Below are 18,178 nucleotides of genomic sequence, written 5' to 3' on the forward strand. Positions count from 1 at the left end.
GATTAAAAATAGTCGGAGAAACCAAGGTCCGGATCTACTCTGAATGATGATCAGAAAAACTAGCAAATGATAGTTAAGAGATAGATTATTCAATATCATCCAATGAGAAACTGATAATATGCTTTAAACACAAGATTAAAACCACTTCAAAACATCTTTATGTAAAAGCAAGTAATTGCCTTAGAGATTCCAGCTCTGTCGCCGCAATAAAACGTGCATTGAAATATAAAAATTTATCTAAAGTGACGCATAAACAAGGAGGCGCAGCTATTTGAAGAGTCATCTTGACTTACTATCAAGGTGTCTGACTAATATAAAAATAAGAGTTTAAAGTGTACATAAGAGCTTTCCAGTCAGCGACTCTTTCCTTCATCTACCTTTGTTTGAGTTCAATAAAGAGATCAACAGCGTCGCTGTTTCTTCTTATATGACCCGAGTTATTAATCATTCATATTCTTTATTGACTCTTTCAGTCGATTATTTCCTCTTGTCAACAAGACTGATCCAGTCTGGGAATAATATTTAAAGAAATGCAGAAAATGAAGTCTTTGTTTTTTATGCACGGACATTCAAAAACTTTTTCTCTTTGTTCTTTCTCCTTTCTTTACTACGGAAGCGATGACAACAAATACACCATTTACAGAAGAAGAAATAAAGCTTATCTCAGAAAAACTACAGCGATCTCTTGGACCAGAGTTTTTAACACAGCGACCAGGACCATCAGGGCGATTGACTTACATTGAAGGCAAAACTGCAATCAATCTAGCAAATGAAATCTTTGGTTTCAATGGTTGGACTTCAGAAATAAAGGACACTACCGTCGACTTTGTAAATAATTACTTTTAATGTTAACTACACTATTCACATAGTCTTCAATAGGCAGATGTGCTTGAAAATGGACGTGTTAACCTTGGTGTATCAGTGACTGTGAGAGTTAGCCTAAAGGATGGAACATTTCATGAGGTATAAAAGACAATGGGTTTCAGTCCAAGTGGTTATTGACAACGTACTGTAGGACATTGGCTACGGATCTGCAGAAAATAGCAAAAGCAAAGCAATCGCATTTGAGAAAGCCAAAAAACAAGCAGTCACAGATGCCACAAAGCGAACTTTGCGCAACTTTGGCAACGCGTTAGGAAATTGTATCTATGACAAAGTTTATTTAAGCGGTATAGCAAGGATGGCAAACCCTCAAGTAAGCATCAATACTAATTGTGCTTATCTTATAATTAACCATCAAAGAAAGATCAAATTTACTCCAGCCAATCTTTATCGACACAGTCAATTCGATACATCCAAGAGCGCGTCTACGTCTGATGCTACTACTACTAACTTTAGCGCGCCTACTACTTCCACTGCAAACGTGCGGCAGTCAAAAAATATCACAAATACCAAACCTGAGATTGTGGACACAAATGATTCAGTTCGATCAGCCCATGTACCTGCCACCACATCCTCTGCACCTCAATCTATACCACCTTATCAGCCTTTGATACCAGAGGATGGTTTTTCATATGGTAATATGGAATGAAATAATGACATTTCGATATTAATTGTAACATCAGAGGGTGATGATATGTTTGATCAGGACTTTAATGAAACAGACTTACAAGCATTAGAATGTAGAATGAATCTGGAACATCGGTAGGAACACACCCAGAGAGAGAGGAGCTAATATTTCATAAACTGACTAATTGTTCTAGTGAAAATTCATTTTCAATCCTTAGAGAGGAAGAATATGTACCTACAGGTAGGTCCTTTTTGAATATTTTAGTATGTCAACATATTGAACTCCATAATAGAACAGGAGAGAAATGATTTGAATGACAGAAAAAGGTAAACAAGACACATGAGGCTTATAAAATGTAGTCGGTAACATTTGTCAGAAATGAAACGACATCATCATCCACTACATCTCAAAGCAGCAAAAAAATAAAGATAGAACAATAGATTGTTGCTTTGTTATTTATTCAATAAATTATGGCTTTAACTGCACACATAATTCATTGATAGACACACTCCCTTTGGTTTGAATAATGGTTTATTAAATTACATTATGTGTTTGAAAGTATGATACAACCATGTCTTGTACATGTTTAACAAAGCTTTAAAACAAAAATCAGCTTAGAAAGAAGGGACATTTGTTCTTTCAGACATGGGAGGGTAGGTAGGGCCGATGTTCTTGATGACAAGATTAGCGAGATAATGACCAGCTTGAACACAGCGAGCAGGGTCTTCAACACCTTGGGCGTACAATCCCATGAAACCACCACAGAAACCATCGCCACAGCCATTGGTATCAATGATTTCGCTTTCATCGACCTTGATCACAGGGTAGCTATGACTTTTGTTACCGATAGCAGTGACAGTAGCATGAGCACCTTGAGTGATGACAACCAAACGGGGTCTGCTGTTGCTCTTTTCCAACTGAGACAATTTCTTTGCAATCTCCTCAACATCTTCAGTACCCCAGTTCATCTGTTTGGCATATGTACGAGCTTCGTCTTCATTACCAAAGAGGATATCAGTGTTCTTGATGACGGCATCAAGACGTTCCTTGAAGAACATGGACAAGAAGGGTGCGCTCAAGTTGAGAGCAAAGGTCTTGTTGTTCTTGGCAGCGTGTTCAGAAACTAAAAGAGCAGATTGGTATCCACCATCGTGAGTGATGAAGAAGCTGCCAAAGTAGTAGTATTTGGCTTCTTCAACATATTTCCAGTTTTCGGGGCTTTGAAGGAAAGACACTTGGAACTTTTCAGCGGCATCTAATCTTGTAACAAGAGAACTATTTTACACTAGCTGTTAGCATTATATATATATATATATATATATTGGTATCCACAGAACGCGTATTCCAACTTACCGGTTATGGCCAGTGATCAAGACAGCACAGACACCAGTAGGTGCTTCCTTGGTCACTTCATAGTTAGTAGTCAAACCATCAGCTTCAGCAGCCTTCTTCATGGTCTCGGCAAACTTATCATCAGAGACACAGCCCATATAGATAACAGACTTGGGAGGTAAAAAGAATTGAGCACCACGAGCCGTGTTTTGGGCAGCGCCACCAGCAACATAATTAACCTCATAGTTGTCAAGGATTTCCTTGTACAAAGGTTGGTGAGAGTCGTCGGCCAAGATAGCATCGTTTGCCTTCAAATTGTACTTCTTGAGAAGTTCCTCGCTGGGCTTACATTGAATATCCAATAAAGGATTTTCCATAGCAAGAAGTGTGAAAGACATGCTGATAATTTATTATTTGTTTTTGAAAAAAAAAGGTAAAAGAAGAAAAAAAAGTTTTTTAGTTCTGCAAGTAGTCCCTCTCTCGCTCCTCCTGTGTCTCTGCGCTGAGTTCTAATATTATATCTGATATTTTCATCTCTCTTTTGTTGGTGAGATCCCCCAATAAAAGAGCTTTTCGTGGTTAGTTCCTGTTGACAAATTCGTGGTACTTGAGATTAAGTTAGGCAGATATTTTTTATCGCTTGGATGATATTTATTAAGGGAAGAAAGCAACGTAATACACCACAAGCCGATATAGGTAAAAGACATTTTAAAAGTCTAAGGCGCGCACAAGCTAATAGGGCTTATAAATAAGAATCTTGCCAAACACAAGTCATCTGCATTATATATACATTTATACGGTAGCTTGTATAAACAAGCTAATTTAGGAATAACCGAACTACACACCAACATATCATATGAATTCAAAAGACACTGTTTATTGAGTTTTCAAGGATGTGTCTAAAAAAGAATAGATGGTCTGCACATCGTATGGAACAAATTAAGGATGCTTTATTATTATATTACAGCTTTATTTGAAGACAGACTTGTCGCTAATCTCGGTTTCTCGGCTTTCCTTTGCCATAGAGAGACGAGCATTACGTTCCATGTTGTTCTTTTGTCTAGCAGCATATTTCACAAGCTTACTCTTACGCATAGCAGCACGAACAAAGTTGGGATGAACGAATTCAGGATTCTCGAATACAGTAGGCCCACCAAAAGAACCTTCAAAGATTCTGATGGGAGTCATACAGAATCGAGGACCAATTTCTACTAGAGACATCTCGCCTTTATCTAAATGACTAAAGTCTGGTGTATTCTGCTTATTCTTTTCAACAATCTATAAAATTTTAATTTAATTACTATACACAGATAACTCTTAAGAAAGAAAGGCTTACCTGATAATTTCTGAACCAGATACGGTTATCTACAATAGAAAATGACAATACATGGTCAATGAAAGGCTTTGAGCGTCTTGATCCCTTGGGCACATTGAATATTTGACCCAGTAATTCTTTTAATAAACTCCAGTGAGGTGCAGAATCAAACGTCTTGTCAAATGACAAAATATGTCTAGATCCCTTGAGACAATTACCCGTCATCTTTAATTCATCCATCGTATGCAAGTTCTGAAGGTGGAATTTGGCAGAAGGGCCATTAGGTGTCTTGGCCATCCAAACATACAGATCCTGCTTCTTTCTGGTTTCAAAAAATACAGCATTGTTACAATTGTTGAGATCAGCCAATTCGTTCAAGATATACAAGTTGTTCTTTGTATCAAGCTTGGCGTCTTTTTTGGAATGAGGAAGTAAACCTTCAAGATCATTCATAAGATGTCGGTAGCTGTGTTTTTGTTATTAGCCTTTAACCTATTTACTATCAATATAAGTATTTACCGATAAGTGACGCCACGAGAGCAGAGCATCATGACTCTCTGTTTGTTAATTCTCTTGTCTTCAGAATTCTTCTTGGTTACTGCTTTATATGCTGACATTTATAATCTATAAAAGAAAAAGTATATTTAAAAAAAAAGCAAGTGGGATTTGACTTCCAAAATTTGTCCTGTGGCTTATGACTGCTCCCTTTTTGATTTTTATGCAAGCTCATGAGTTACCTTAGGACGGCGTTACCATACTTACAGACTCTTACATACCACTCTAGGCAGATAAAGACGAGTTTATTTGTTTGCTTCTCTATTATAGTGATAATGCAAAAATACTACAAGATGTGAACATAAATGCAACTAAATCTATGATTTAAATAAGGAGCGCAGAAGATATTTCGAGGTATTAGCTCTTACAATATTGACGGAGTCTAGAGGATGATATCGTTCCTGAAGATGCTGATGTTACCATGATAATTTTGTTTTGAGTGAAGGGATTACAGCGGAAGAAGCGAAGCTGATCAGTTCAGTGACATGAAAAACTTGAGCTTTCAGCTCAAAGAAGTAGGTGCCTTGTTATTTATCAGTTCGCATAGGCCAAGTAATATTCTGAATGTTTTAGCTATTCGAAACTGGATCAAGATCTCTTTTAGCTGACCAGTAAACATCTCTCCTCTCCCTTGCTTCGTCTTTGCCTCTTAAGCAAGAGATCCCAAAACAAAAGACAATAACTACGAGTAGCTGGTATCCTTCAAGAAAATTTGAGGAGCAGCAATGAAGAAAATCTTTTTATGATATGATGTTACTAATACATTGATTTCTTCTGGCAAGTCTTAAAAATCAATAATGAAATGTTTCAATGATATTTTACATAAAAAAATATAGAACACCGCCAACGCCAAATAACAAGATGGACCCCCGAGTACTATATAATCCGGACACACGCCGTATTAAATATTGCAATGAAACAAAAAGAGTCCTCACACGGCTCGATTTTTTCGTATCTAATGATTGAAAAGTTTGTGTATTTTCTAAATAAGGTAAAAAGTATTGAAAGCGATACTTCATTGGCTATATATAGTCTTTATGAAGGCAAACGATCAACGTTGTCTCTTCTGTGGATTTATAATATTTATTAAGAATACACTATTAGATTTGAAGAAGATGACGCATCATCATGATAAGAAGAACTGGTTGTTTTTAAAAGAGGTTCCCCGGACCATCCCACATTTTTAGAAGGGATTGTAACGCGACAGATATATTCAGGACGAATAAGACGCGCGTGTATCCATGATCTTTAATGCAGTCAAATAGTTCTATTTTTAGGTTATTCTTTCCTTTCTATCCCTTTTCTCCCCCTTTTTTAAATGTCCCATATATTCTATTTCCATATATAAAATTGTCAAGTAAATAAATCTATTTCTTTCTTTCTTTCTCTCTTTTTTTCTCTTTCTTTTTTATAAATATACATAATCATGTCTGTTGATAACTTGAGAGAAGGCTTTAGTCAACTTCACTTTAATACACCGGCATCTATCATGCAAGACAGACGTCAATCCCCTTATTTCAATGGTAACTGAAATAAACATGATTGCTATTGCATACTAAAGACAATAAAGGATACAAAAACAAGAGAAACCTTCAGTGCGTACCTAGTGATGATGAAGAAGAGGATGACAATCAAACGAGTGAAGAAGAGGACGATGATGATGATGACAATGTCAAAATAGCTCTATACAAGAAGACAACTAGATCGATTACCCTATCAAGTGATAATGAAGAAGATAATGACATAACAGGTATATGTTCTCCTTCACTTCTTCCCTCTCTTTCTTTTTTTTATTTTCACTTCACCCCCTTTATTGCCCTCCTTTTCAGAAACTATACTTGTTTTGTGGGTTATATTCGGAGTTGCTTACCTTTTTGTTATCTAGATCAAGCACCTAGGAAAACAAAATCGCATCCAAAGCTACATACTTTACGACAAACCCGCATGGATAATGCTAGTAATAAGTCTATAAACGAAGAAGGGGCATTAATAATGAGAAGAGTTAGTTATCAACAACAAATGGTGGATGAGGATGACGAGATCATTGGTCAAAATTTGAGGTACCAACAGCCGTATGATGCACTCTATCAAATGCATCACTATCAATATCATCATCATCAACAACAACAACAGCAGCAGCAGCAGCAGCAACATCATCATCAACAACAACAAAGAAAACAACAAATGCGCATGTCTGGTATGGACTTATTGATACAAAGAGAGCAAGAAAAGGCAGAAGCCAAACGTCAAAAACCCAAAATAGTGCCAGGCAAAGTAAAGATTGAGGGGCTTTTGGGTAAACTACCAGAACCAGGAGCACATAATATCAGTTTTCAGCAATTGCAGCTGCAACAACAGCACCAAGTAAAGACAAAGAAATCAAATAAACAACCGCTTCAATATCAGCTCCAACAGCAACAGCAACAACAACAACAGTTCATGTTTGACTATGGAAGGCCTGTCTCGCCCATGATGTACACTGTTCCTTCATCTACTATTTACCAGCTACCTACTATACCTATTAGTAATGGAAATTTATTCATGACTTATCCTACTGCCACTACATCAACTTCTACAACAACCTCTACCAACTCTAGACACGCCAACACATTTAATCAAAAGAATTCATCTAATCCTTCTCTACCATTTGTATAATGCATATCTAGACATGTAATAAACAAATAATCCTTTATATATATAAAAAAAAAATACAAACAGGTATGTATCAAGGACCATCCCTTTATGGTAACTAGATGATTTATTTATGTATCTTCCCCCTTTCACATTGTTTGAAGAAACTAAAGAAGTAAATAAATATGTATGGGATAGAGTTCAAATTATCTGTTATCCGAAATATTCTAATTGAAATGTATATTCATCCAAGACGCCATGGATAATGAATGCTTTAACTACTAGAGAATGCAGTTGGCATGCTAGTAAAATAAGCATTGTCGGTGCATAGATAACGAGGAGATGCATCATGTATTCTATTTGGATTTGATGCATAATAAAAGGTAATCTCGTGATATTAGCATTATGCAACAGCGGTAATCTTTGATGAAATATCCTAAATAATAGAACAAACTATAGGTTGCACCAAGTCTATCACTATCTGATCTCTTGTTCAATACGTCACTTGAACGTAAAGTATCATATCATATTTATATTACACTGTTGTTGTCATGGAGACAGTAGGCATATCCATGGGAAAAATCAAAGGTTTCATTTGGAACACTGACATGTTCATACTTTGCATGAGCAGAAAATTAACTTTTTTCTTCTTTCACTCCTTTACATTTCGCCCATCTTTAATTCTGAATTGCGTCCTAAAGAGGATTAAGCTTTTGATTGCAAAAGTCTCTTTAGAAAAATATACTTTTTCAAAACTACAAAAAAAAAGTAAATTCTAAATGCTTTGTCTTTCACACTTTTTTTTTTTTAATTCTTCGTTTTGGTTTTTCAAGGTCATCTTTGAGCAACAGTCGTGGGAACCATATGCACTATTTTTGATCCGCTCAGATAGAATTGAAGGGTCTCCAAAAAAAAAAAAAAGGGCTGCTCATACATATCCAGTCGTCTCGTATTCATTACTATTCTATTTCTCCGCAAACAAAGCAATCCTACCATTAGCCGTTGTTTTTAAAAAAATTTTCTTATTTTTTTTTTTTTTTGTTTCTTTCTTTTCCAGTCAAGTAAAGGGAAGATGATCAAAAAATACTTTTCATCCAGCAAGGATGAATCAATTGACACAGGTACAATAGTGGATCAAGTACACGAGGATAATGTACTTAAAGAGTCATAGTATATGATTATGAGGTGACAGCAGAAGCAAATCAAGACAAATTACAGTTTGGCATCGACAGATCAAAACAGGGATCAAGTTTTACTGCCTTCTTTAATGTTGTCTGTGTTGTCGCGGGTACTGGTGCACTGGGCTTACCTTACGCCCTTAGTCAAGGTGGATGGATTGGTTTATTCATCTTGGGTCTTAGTTGGATTTTATCTGTTTGTAATAGGCGTTTTATCAGTTCATGTTCAGTTGAAGCTGACTAACAATTAATATAGACACGGGCATTATTTTAATCAAATCCATGTATTATGACGGAACACATCGTTTGTCTTCTTATCAAGAAGTGGCCGAAGCTGCCTTTGGTCCCATTGGCGGCTGGCTTGCTTTCTTCTTTACAGCTATCACTCTAGTGGGAGTACCTGTCCTTTACCTTCTGCTATCTGGACTCAACCTGCACAATGTAGCCAAAGGTACATCTGCCGAATTGACATTTCCTATATGGGTTATCATCTGTACAGCCATTGTTGCTGTTCCCTTCTTATTCTTTCGCTCTCTAAAAGAGATTGGTATTCTCAGTTGCTTCGGTATGCTTTCTACGGTTATTGTTATTCTCATCGTTCTTGGTGTCGCTGTTCAACAGTATGTACCAGCAGAGCAGGCTCACCATGATTCTGTCATCTGGGATATGTTCCCCATTGCTCTTAGTTCCATCGTATTTAGCTTTGGTAAGGAAAACACAAACAAGTCAAAGATAAGATATTGATGTTATTATATAGGTGGAAACCCTGTATATGCTCATGTAGAAGCAGGTATGCGTCGACCTAAGGATTGGAACAAGGTCTGCTTTACCGGCCTTACCTTTTGCGTCATCCTTTACTTCCTTACAGCCGTTCCCGGCTACTATGTATACGGTACAAGTGTCAAATCGCCTGTGTACGACAGTTTACCCGATGGCGGCCCTAAATCAGCATCGATCATCATCATCACCATTCATTTGATTCTGGCAACACCTATTCTGCTGACATCGTTTGCTATTGATGTTGAAAAAATGCTCAAGATTGGTCCAGATCACCGTTCGTTTGTAGTCGAATGGATCCTCCGTTGGTTATTCCGTGGAGCACTGATTGTGGCTATTGCTGTCATTGCCATCTTTGTGCCCTTCTTTGGCGACTTTATGTCTCTTCTCGGTGCTTTTTCCAACTGTGCGCTAGTCTTTATCTTTCCCGTCATCTTTTACTATAAACTGACGGGTATTCGAGGCAAACCTTGGTATGATTACATCTTGGGCTTCTTGACTCTCTTGCTTGGTATTGTCGGTTTAATCTTTGGCACTATTTCAGCTATCAAGGCACTGAACAATGATTTTAAAAACCAAAACTCATAGACACTTTGTAATTTTATGTTGATTCCCCTTTAATAGAATTGTATGTACATATACATGTTTAATACTTTAGGTTTTGTTATTTTTCTTTATTTAAAGAACGCGGTATATGTACTTGCAGTAATCAATCAATATTTTTTTACTGGCAAACACTGTCAGCACCAGAGGCCTTGGTATTCAAGATTAAAGCAACAATAAGACCATAAAGGCCCAAAACTTCGGCGAAAATCAAGATCAAGATCTACAGAATAGTATGAGTATCTTTATGTAAATCGTTATTTTCCGTTCTTTTTTTTACCATGCCGACAAACATTCTGGGTTGTTGAGCAGTTGCACGTACACCAGCGTCACCAGTGATACCAATGGCAATACCAGCTATTAAAAACTAAGTGTCTTTTTCCTCTTTTTTGTTATAAATGAGCTTACCGGCAAGACAAGAAAGACCAACAGAAAGACCAGCAGCCATTTGAACGAAACCGCTAAAAAGAGTTTGCTTCATAGCAACTAGAAGCCAAAAAAAAAAAAGTCAGCGACTATAGAAAAGTAAGTATAGAAAACTTACGGCCACCAGATAAGAGTACAGAAACGACAACACCATAAATACCCAAGATACCAGCCATGACAACAGGGACAATACACTTCACGAGTAAATCGGGACGCAAGACACCCATAGCAGAAAGGCCGACACCAGACTTAGCAGTGCCATAGGCAGCGCCGAGACCTAGGGATGATATGAGTATATGAGATAGAAGGGTATTATAGTATACTTACAGCTAAAGACAATAGCAGCAGCACAACCCATAGTGCCAAAGAAAGGAGCATAGACAGGACTAAAGAAATAAAAACTGTCAAAAAGGGAGTGTTTCATCTTGATTAATGAAATGGTTTACCAGTATTCACTCATTGTATAAATATTCTTAGGCTATTTAATAGGTTCAAGTTTAGATAAAAAAAAAAGAAGTATAGTAACAGTATTTATCAGTGTACCTTTAAAACGTAAAACGGAGTAGTGAAGAGAAAAGGAAAAGATAGAGTGTGAGTGAGAGGAGAACAGCAAATAAAAATCCTCGTCGCGCCCGAGAATGACGACACTGCGGTATTCGAATTGACAAGTACCGTTTCAAGTTTAGCAGTCAATCAGTCATTTGGCCAAAGACAGTACTTCCGCTCTTAATTTACCAAATGTTTGAATTATTTTGAGCATTTTTGTGAGGATAATTACCCAGAAAAATTAAACTAATTTCATCAGACATAGTCCAAATGTGCAAAACAAGAACAAAAAACCAAAGTCAAAATCAAACCGTTCTTTAAAGCGTAACAAAGCCACATCTTCTGTTACACCCACACGATCCAGTAAAAGACTTACAAAATCCCACTAATTGCATTCATTTAATGATGCTCTTAGTAAACATCTATTTACTTCATTCTCCCAATATAAACCAAGTCTTTCAAACGTAATCTCAAACTGGTAGGGGGCAATGTCGTATTTGACCATGTCTAATACTAATCGTTACGTGTGAGATTACATTTGACTTAATTACATGTACCTTAGTTAGTACTCCGACCTCTTTTAAAACAACCTAATTTCTTTTTGCTATGAGCTCTTCCTCCCTCGCTTCGAATAAAAGGATAAAACAGAGACTCATCATTTCTTTGATTCATTCTACACATTTACGCGAGTACTAACAACAACCAATACCTCAGTATTGATCGTAATTTTGCATAACAGGGGTGATACCGTTTCGGCTGACTGCAGAAACGCGGATTTAAATTATAGGCTTGATTTGCGCGTAATAACTGATACTGAGAAAGGTCCCATTGAAGCTACTACGGGCGAGTTTGCAAGTACCAAGGCAATTACTGAAGGAAAATTATACAATGACAAACTGAGATCAGTACTAGCATTCAAGTGTCACTTGAACTCGTTGCTCAAGAAACTACTATATTTGCCTCAAAGTCAAGCCAGTGAAGTACATATGCCAATATTGCAAATAATGGGCCAGAATATCTCTCTGTGTGTCCTCTCACTGATTGACAAACAAGTATATTCTGTACAAAACACACTGGACGCTGAATACCCAAGGACTCTTGCAGGGATCAAAACTGAAGGTATCAGAAAAATTATTGATTTATTAGGGCAAGTTGAAGTAAGTTGCATAAAGGGTCAAAAAAAAAGCCATAGATATTTGATTTTTCCTATAGTATATGATGGACGGAATAGAAAAAAACATGAAGAACTATTCACACAATACAAACAGCAAGATGAAAGGCATTATAGGTAAAGGCAAATGCATTCGTCAATTCGAAACCGAGGCGTGGACTTCAAGCGTACAATGGGATACCTATATCTTTGATGAATAAAATAAAATTTCGAGAGTATATTCAAATTTATACCGAGAGACATTTAACTACTACTATATATTTGAAAAACATTATTTTATTTGAGCGCTACTAAAAGAAGTACACAGTATCTAGCGGTATATATTTAATAAGTGTGAATGTTATAACGGCCAAGCTTGCCCTTCGAGCCTAGATGAATGAAGTACTAGTTGTGTATACTCTTTTTAGTATTTAGTAAGTGTGCATGGATGAATAGACGCTGTAATTAAGTAAACAAGAGCATTGAATAATAAATGTGCATGTATTTGTAATGATCAAAATAGCATACATATGGGCCTTTAAGATTGATTTATGTTAAATGTCAGCTTCTGTATGTGCATATTTTTTGTGTTAATGCAGAACACAAAAGTTGACATTTGTTTCATTACGAAAATATTAACGGATTGCTTACAAATGCAGTTTTTTTTATTAAGTGGCGAAGGTAGAAAATCATAAAATCAAATTGGGCACCTGATAGAATAGCGTATATGTTTGAAATTATTGCTGCATACCTGAAGCACGCATAAATTGAACATTTGTAAAATATGATCTAGTATTCTATAGATATTTTTCCTAAATGTCTCAATAAAGGAATCTTTATAATCATTTTGACATTTGACCAGAAATTGCTGACCTTATTGTGAAAAGCTGGTAATATATTTTCAAGACGCAGGGCAAATTAGCTTCGAATACCTGATCAAATTAGTTTAATTTTTCTGGGTAATTTATCTTCACAAAAATGTCCAAAATAATTCAAACATTTGGTAAATTGAGGGTGGAAACACTGTAGCTGTTTTTTTATTATTATTATTATTATTTACAACTAAATGACTATTGCTGTATAGCTACATGCTTACTCCTTCTTCCCAGTAAAGTGGAGTTGTTCATATTTAAATCAAACGCCTTTTTGATAGGCTTGGGGTACGACTTATGGATGGATAGTTTACCAACACCCTCATCCAACTGTTGAGATTTTAGTTTATCCGCAATTTGATCTACTGCACTTTCATCCTCTTCTGTATTCGATTCATCCGACACATCGTCATTATGATGAGACCGTAAGCCAAATGTATGCCATTTTGACCTCTTGTGTTTATTTTCTCTTCTGTATGCACGCTCTTCTCCTATACGATGAACCGCGTATGACACGTCAAAGACTTCCTTCATCGACGAAAGACCAGATAAAAATAACTCCTTTCGTTTTGATTTTGCTGGTGTAGATGTGACCGAGATGGTTTCTGTAGCAAGTGAAGTTGTGGTAGAAGGAGGGACAATTAAATCAGGCGAGCTGCAGATACTCGTCTTTGTTACTGGTTTATGTTGATCGTCTTGTACGACAGGTGTATCCTAAATATCGTTTGAGCGCAAATGATTAAAGTCTATTATATAACTATATTACCCATCGATGAAGCCAAGGATGAGCTAGGAACTGATTAATTGTGTATCTCTTTTTAGGGTTAATTTCTAATAAGTGCTTGACGAGATCTTTGGCATCATCTGATATATGATCCCACCAAGGACTCAAAAAGGTATATTGACCCTTGGCAACCTTTTCTGTCAGGGTATCAATGCTTTCATCATAGAACGGCGGAAACCCACAGAGCATGGTATAGAGAACGCAGCCCAGGGCCCACATGTCGACTGACTTTGAATAACGCTCATCTCTAACGATTTCAGGAGCTGTGTATCCAACCGTACCACAGGGCGTCATCGTTTGCTTATCCCACACAATCTTGGATAGACCAAAATCAGCAATCTTGACTTGGCCGACACCACCGCCCCCTAGACCAGGTACAAATTCACCCTCATCCTCTTTAGGCTCATCTTCGTTCTCTGGTTGAGTAGAAAGTGGACTAAATCTGCGTTCCATAAATGGTATAGATTGAAACAATATGTTCTCAGGTTTAATATCTCTACAATAAAAAGAAATGAGGAAACATGCCAGCAAATTGCCCTAATCTTACCTGTGAACAACCCCTCTTTCCTCATGCAAGTAACGAATACCTTCAGCTACTTGTTTAATACAATGACGTGCTAAATCTTCACTAAAGTAAGTCAGCTGGACGATTTGATGAAATATTTCACCGCCTTCCATTAACTCCAAGACTAAAAAGTAATGCTACCATAAAAATGAGAAAAAGTGTAGATAATGATATTGTTATTATTACTTCTTTGGTTTCTTTAAATAATAACAATTTGACAATCGAAGAATGATTAATAGTACGCATGATTTGCACTTCTTTCAAGACACTTGCTTTCTAATGAAAGGTTATACATGTATTCATTCTCGTGACATTTGTATTTACCTGAATTTGATTTAACTCTGATTTTCGTATGATCTTAATTGCTACGTATTGGCTTGATTTCTTATCCAAAGATTTATATACAATTGAAAAAGCGCCTCTACAAAATATTAGAATATATATAACAAACATGTATAATCTACTTACTCTCCCAGTTTCTTTATTAGCGTATAATCTTCTAATCCTTCATATTCTGGTAACCTTGATTTTGCTATTGTATCTTCTTGCACAATACGAGATACAGTCTCTAATTTATGTACCTTTTCTTCTGACTTTTCATTATTGCGAAATATATTTTTTAGTTGATTAAACACAGACATTTTTTAATTACAAGAAAAGGAGAAAAAAAAAAGAAGAGAAAAAAATAATAATAAAAAAGCTTAACTTTATATAGAAGTGCTATTTTCTGCAAAAAGGGGGAAAAAAGAGAAACAGAATCTCCGATTTTAGTGGCACAAAAAGGGCATTAATGTCTATACAGTGGACTAGTTGAGAATCAAACAGTGATGGGGTAATAGACTATTGTTATTTTCAGATACGTGATGCATGCCATGATTTACCAAAACAATATTCATAATCACTTACTAAACATTACTTTATCCACGGATGTCTCTGATTTTGGATGATCATTGGTATAATGATGGTAATAAGTTGAGTTGCCATTAATCTTTACTTTTGTTTGCAGCATCGATTTCCTTGGAACTTTGGCGCAGCATATGTTCAATTTGCAGAGTAAATCAAGCTTCACTGCGAGCTTTTTCGCAACTTCATCAGTAATCTCTTCATTATAGAAGATGCACAGAGCATCATCCCGAGAGATGCTTGTCATAGAAATTATTGATCAAGGTTGATCCACGAGAAAAAGTTGATCAATAAACCAAAAAACCCTTTCCTTCAGACAAACCTTGAAGCGCGTTAACGGACACAAGCAATCCATTGTATTTCACAGGAAAGGGCTCTTTGTATATTTTTTTTTCCCCAAAGAATACAACAAAGAGAATATGATAGGTCTAACATCAAGGCTCGTCTCTATGAGGGATTTGAGTCTTTGTTATACAAGTAATCCGAGGCTGCCAATGCTCATGTCACTGGCAAGAATGCAATCTGATCCTTTAGAATATCACAGGTACACTTATCGCTGACAAATGGCTCAGACTTGTAGTTTTGCAATCTCTATATTTTTCTCTCTTTTATGTCGCTGTCAATAAGTTTTGCTCGTTGTCATTGTTGAGTAGATGTAATATTTTTTAATATTTATAATCACTTTGGCTTGAACCGACAAAGTACACTGTAAATTTATGACAAATGCTTTGGCAACAAGAGAAAGAGAGAGAACAGAATCAAAGCTCCGATTTTAATGACATAAAAAGGGCATTAATATCCATAAACCAAGGTAAGCCAACTTTGTATTTTAAATATCTAAATTTGTTCTTGAAAGGTAATCCAATGACGTGCATATGCAAATGATTTACCGAATTAAAAGGAGGAACATGAAATCCAAGTCTATTTGCTTTAATTAGTATTAGTATATACGGCTGTTATTAAAAGGTACCTGATCTGCGTTTCATCCTCAGGGTTGAATCCTTCTTCTTTTAGTAATCTTTTTCCTAATTCAGTCATCTCATGTACTTTATGTATTTATGAGTATATCTTATATATACATGATTCCTTTTTCTATTCATTACATAAACTAATATGTTCTCTAGTCAAGTCTTTGATTGTTTCAATATGCTCTTTTGGTATAACAAGAAAATGAACTTTGGCTGATGGTGACCGATCTCGAAAGGCAACTAAATGTTCAGTCTATTGAATTCCCTTTTGTAAGTATTACTATTCTCTTTTTATTATTTACTTTATTACTTCAACTATTATCCTTGTCTCTCCAATATTGTGAACAATATTACAAAACACACAAGCATCTTGACTACCAAGACAGCCACAGAGCATTAGGGAAAAAAAAAAAAAAGTAGTAAAAAATATAGACTCAGGGGTAATCTTTTTTCGTCCTTACTTGTTTTTGTCTCTTTCTCATATCATCAACCGAACTCATTTGTTAGATTAAAATTGTTTATTAATAAATAAGCTCTTGTAGTAATTATTTCTATTTCTCTTTTCTCTCTTTCTTTCGGTTGGGAAACTAAAACTCATATCACTTTCTTTCGAAATCACTCTCAGGTGGAACATTATCTTTGGGATGCTTAGCCTATGAAAACAGTGTTTAATATACGTCATAGCGTTGCTTGTTTTTTTTTTTGTTTACTTCAAAATGTTGAACCAAGAGTTTGTAATTGGCAAGTGCAATCAGGCATTTAGGACATTTGATCTATTTTATCTCTTCTTGTTCAATTTTCACTTTTTATTAACTAATCAAAAAGATACATTACCTGAAGACCAGCAGCACGAGCACCTAATTGAGAACCTTTATTTGAGCGTTCAGCAGCTTTCTTTTGAGCTCTCTGTCTGTTTACAAGTCATTAAATTAGTTGCAGCTTTCACAGATATCGTACCTTGCTTGTTCCTTTTGGGCGCCACGGGCCATATTTAACACAATTTGAACCTGGAATCTGACTCTTGGAAATTTTATACAGACGACTGAGATTTAAAAATAGATGATGCTCGTGACGATGGTAAAAAGCTGGTTATTTTCTTCTGGGAGACTCATGGCGCACTCCCTCGCGCACTCCCTCGCACACTACCAAATCTCAAAACAGTGGCATTGCCTTCTCATGGAATAGTACGCAAGGAGTGTACGAGATGCTAATAGTTGTCTTTGCAATTATTAGTGGGTGCATTTTTACAATAAATAGATATCTTTGATATCCTTACGGTTAATTCTAGAAACTACCACCTGATTCACTTAATATAAAATAGTAAATTCATAGTTTTTTTTGAAAACAGTTTTATATCACTTTATTTCGCAGAGAAGGGAACCTTCAAGCCTCTGAATACGCACAACGCTTTTAAACTTGTGATAACATGATTTCAATTTCGCGCACCTACGAAAAATATCACGTTTGTGATGATATTTATACTAATTGGATCGGCATAATATAATAGCAATAGGAAACACACACTCCTCGCGTACTACTCCATGAGAAGGCAGTGGTACTGTTTTGAAATTTAGTAGTGCACGAAGGAGTGCGCCAAGAATCCCCCTTTCGTTTATGTTTAGGTGGCTGCGGTCATTTCGTCTATTGCCGAGTCTTTGAATTCTCAACTCCATGTGTCCCAAATGGGATATACTCAAATTGACAGTGCACTGTGTTGTTAAAAATCACTTTTGCCGTAAGATCTTTGATTTTCCCGATGGGAAAGACCCTTTTACAGAAGGAACATAAGGATATCTTTTCTCAAATTTGTAAGCATCCAAAGACTTTTTAGCACAGTTCTCAACTCAATGTAGTCGAATTCCAACTTGCTGATATTCCAACAGCATCATGTGGAAACACTCTCCACTTGTCTTGATATTTATTGGAAAGAGTTAGGAAAGCTGTCAGAGGGCTACATGAAGCGTACTGTTGCCATACGGTTGACCAACCAGCTTATCCCTCCTTTACTGCATCCTGTTCATCACACTGATAAGATTAATTCTTATGTGAATAGAAAAATAGAA

The 18,178-nt window shown here is 36.2% G+C and overlaps 9 protein-coding genes across 9 annotated transcripts; 3 read left to right on the forward strand and 6 right to left on the reverse strand.

Annotated features, from left to right (window-relative positions):
• Positions 1-618: 618 nt before the first annotated feature.
• On the forward strand, positions 619-1,840 carry RHIMIDRAFT_241307 (recombinase RAD52; the record flags this gene model as incomplete). Its single annotated transcript, XM_023609555.1, has 7 exons — positions 619-828; positions 880-963; positions 1,016-1,195; positions 1,247-1,517; positions 1,566-1,644; positions 1,704-1,750; positions 1,803-1,840. 7 exons carry the CDS (start codon positions 619-621, stop codon positions 1,838-1,840), a joined length of 909 nt encoding a protein of 302 aa, XP_023462506.1.
• Positions 1,841-2,124: 284 nt separating this feature from the next.
• RHIMIDRAFT_247495 (Ribokinase-like protein) lies at positions 2,125-3,240 on the reverse strand (the record flags this gene model as incomplete). The annotated part of the gene is made up of 2 exons (XM_023610415.1): positions 2,125-2,785; positions 2,864-3,240. 2 exons carry the CDS (start codon positions 3,238-3,240, stop codon positions 2,125-2,127), a joined length of 1,038 nt encoding a protein of 345 aa, XP_023462507.1.
• A 485-nt stretch (positions 3,241-3,725) lies between these two features.
• RHIMIDRAFT_219332 (Brix-domain-containing protein) lies at positions 3,726-4,921 on the reverse strand. The gene is made up of 3 exons (XM_023607377.1): positions 4,677-4,921; positions 4,179-4,623; positions 3,726-4,120 (listed from the first exon to the last, which is right to left on the reverse strand). The coding sequence occupies exons 1-3, from the start codon at positions 4,772-4,774 to the stop codon at positions 3,812-3,814; spliced, it is 852 nt and encodes a 283-aa protein (XP_023462508.1). The 5' UTR covers positions 4,775-4,921; the 3' UTR covers positions 3,726-3,811.
• A 3,494-nt stretch (positions 4,922-8,415) lies between these two features.
• RHIMIDRAFT_241311 (uncharacterized protein) lies at positions 8,416-9,886 on the forward strand (the record flags this gene model as incomplete). The annotated part of the gene is made up of 4 exons (XM_023609556.1): positions 8,416-8,464; positions 8,515-8,721; positions 8,778-9,227; positions 9,279-9,886. The coding sequence occupies 4 exons, from the start codon at positions 8,416-8,418 to the stop codon at positions 9,884-9,886; spliced, it is 1,314 nt and encodes a 437-aa protein (XP_023462509.1).
• A 136-nt stretch (positions 9,887-10,022) lies between these two features.
• Positions 10,023-10,787, reverse strand: RHIMIDRAFT_241312 (V-type ATPase; the record flags this gene model as incomplete). The annotated part of the gene is made up of 6 exons (XM_023609557.1): positions 10,023-10,124; positions 10,182-10,258; positions 10,310-10,387; positions 10,446-10,604; positions 10,655-10,713; positions 10,774-10,787. The coding sequence occupies 6 exons, from the start codon at positions 10,785-10,787 to the stop codon at positions 10,023-10,025; spliced, it is 489 nt and encodes a 162-aa protein (XP_023462510.1).
• Positions 10,788-11,376: 589 nt separating this feature from the next.
• Positions 11,377-12,281, forward strand: RHIMIDRAFT_315885 (uncharacterized protein; the record flags this gene model as incomplete). Its single annotated transcript, XM_023615029.1, has 3 exons — positions 11,377-11,399; positions 11,613-12,030; positions 12,086-12,281. 3 exons carry the CDS (start codon positions 11,377-11,379, stop codon positions 12,242-12,244), a joined length of 600 nt encoding a protein of 199 aa, XP_023462511.1. The 3' UTR covers positions 12,245-12,281.
• A 752-nt stretch (positions 12,282-13,033) lies between these two features.
• RHIMIDRAFT_309408 (Pkinase-domain-containing protein) lies at positions 13,034-14,899 on the reverse strand. Its single transcript, XM_023614598.1, has 7 exons — positions 14,713-14,899; positions 14,569-14,665; positions 14,431-14,520; positions 14,227-14,381; positions 14,117-14,175; positions 13,654-14,095; positions 13,034-13,550 (listed from the first exon to the last, which is right to left on the reverse strand). Exons 1-7 carry the CDS (start codon positions 14,883-14,885, stop codon positions 13,094-13,096), a joined length of 1,473 nt encoding a protein of 490 aa, XP_023462512.1. The 5' UTR covers positions 14,886-14,899; the 3' UTR covers positions 13,034-13,093.
• Positions 14,900-15,714: 815 nt separating this feature from the next.
• On the reverse strand, positions 15,715-16,578 carry RHIMIDRAFT_70347 (HIT-like protein). Its single transcript, XM_023615581.1, has 4 exons — positions 16,426-16,578; positions 16,251-16,368; positions 16,118-16,193; positions 15,715-16,068 (listed from the first exon to the last, which is right to left on the reverse strand). The coding sequence occupies exons 1-4, from the start codon at positions 16,510-16,512 to the stop codon at positions 15,906-15,908; spliced, it is 444 nt and encodes a 147-aa protein (XP_023462513.1). The 5' UTR covers positions 16,513-16,578; the 3' UTR covers positions 15,715-15,905.
• A 136-nt stretch (positions 16,579-16,714) lies between these two features.
• On the reverse strand, positions 16,715-17,104 carry RHIMIDRAFT_241315 (uncharacterized protein; the record flags this gene model as incomplete). The annotated part of the gene is made up of 4 exons (XM_023609558.1): positions 16,715-16,768; positions 16,826-16,888; positions 16,950-17,025; positions 17,073-17,104. The coding sequence occupies 4 exons, from the start codon at positions 17,102-17,104 to the stop codon at positions 16,715-16,717; spliced, it is 225 nt and encodes a 74-aa protein (XP_023462514.1).
• Between the last annotated feature and the right edge of the window lie 1,074 nt (positions 17,105-18,178).

Source organism: Rhizopus microsporus (assembly GCF_002708625.1).
Source record: "Rhizopus microsporus ATCC 52813 unplaced genomic scaffold scaffold_21, whole genome shotgun sequence".
Classification (NCBI taxonomy): Eukaryota; Fungi; Mucoromycota; class Mucoromycetes; order Mucorales; family Rhizopodaceae; genus Rhizopus; species Rhizopus microsporus.

Bases quoted from the DNA above. Each gene is read 5' to 3' on its own strand.
- RHIMIDRAFT_219332 (XM_023607377.1), bottom strand. From the start codon at position 4,774: ATGTCAGCATATAAAGCAGTAACCAAGAAGAATTCTGAAGACAAGAGA. The intron at 4,624-4,676 runs GTAAATACTTAT...ACAAAAACACAG, and splicing joins TCTCGTGGCGTCACTTATCG to CTACCGACATCTTATGAATG. The intron at 4,121-4,178 runs GTAAGCCTTTCT...AAAATTTTATAG, and splicing joins TCTGGTTCAGAAATTATCAG to ATTGTTGAAAAGAATAAGCA.
- RHIMIDRAFT_309408 (XM_023614598.1), bottom strand. From the start codon at position 14,885: ATGTCTGTGTTTAATCAACTAAAAAATATATTTCGCAATAATGAAAAG. The intron at 14,382-14,430 runs GTAATAATAACA...TTTTTATGGTAG, and splicing joins TATTTAAAGAAACCAAAGAA to CATTACTTTTTAGTCTTGGA. The intron at 14,176-14,226 runs GTAAGATTAGGG...TTTTTATTGTAG, and splicing joins GAAAGAGGGGTTGTTCACAG to AGATATTAAACCTGAGAACA.
- RHIMIDRAFT_70347 (XM_023615581.1), bottom strand. From the start codon at position 16,512: ATGCTCTGTGGCTGTCTTGGTAGTCAAGATGCTTGTGTGTTTTGTAAT. The intron at 16,369-16,425 runs GTAATAAAGTAA...GGAATTCAATAG, and splicing joins AGACAAGGATAATAGTTGAA to ACTGAACATTTAGTTGCCTT. The intron at 16,069-16,117 runs GTACCTTTTAAT...TAAAGCAAATAG, and splicing joins GAGGATGAAACGCAGATCAG to ACTTGGATTTCATGTTCCTC.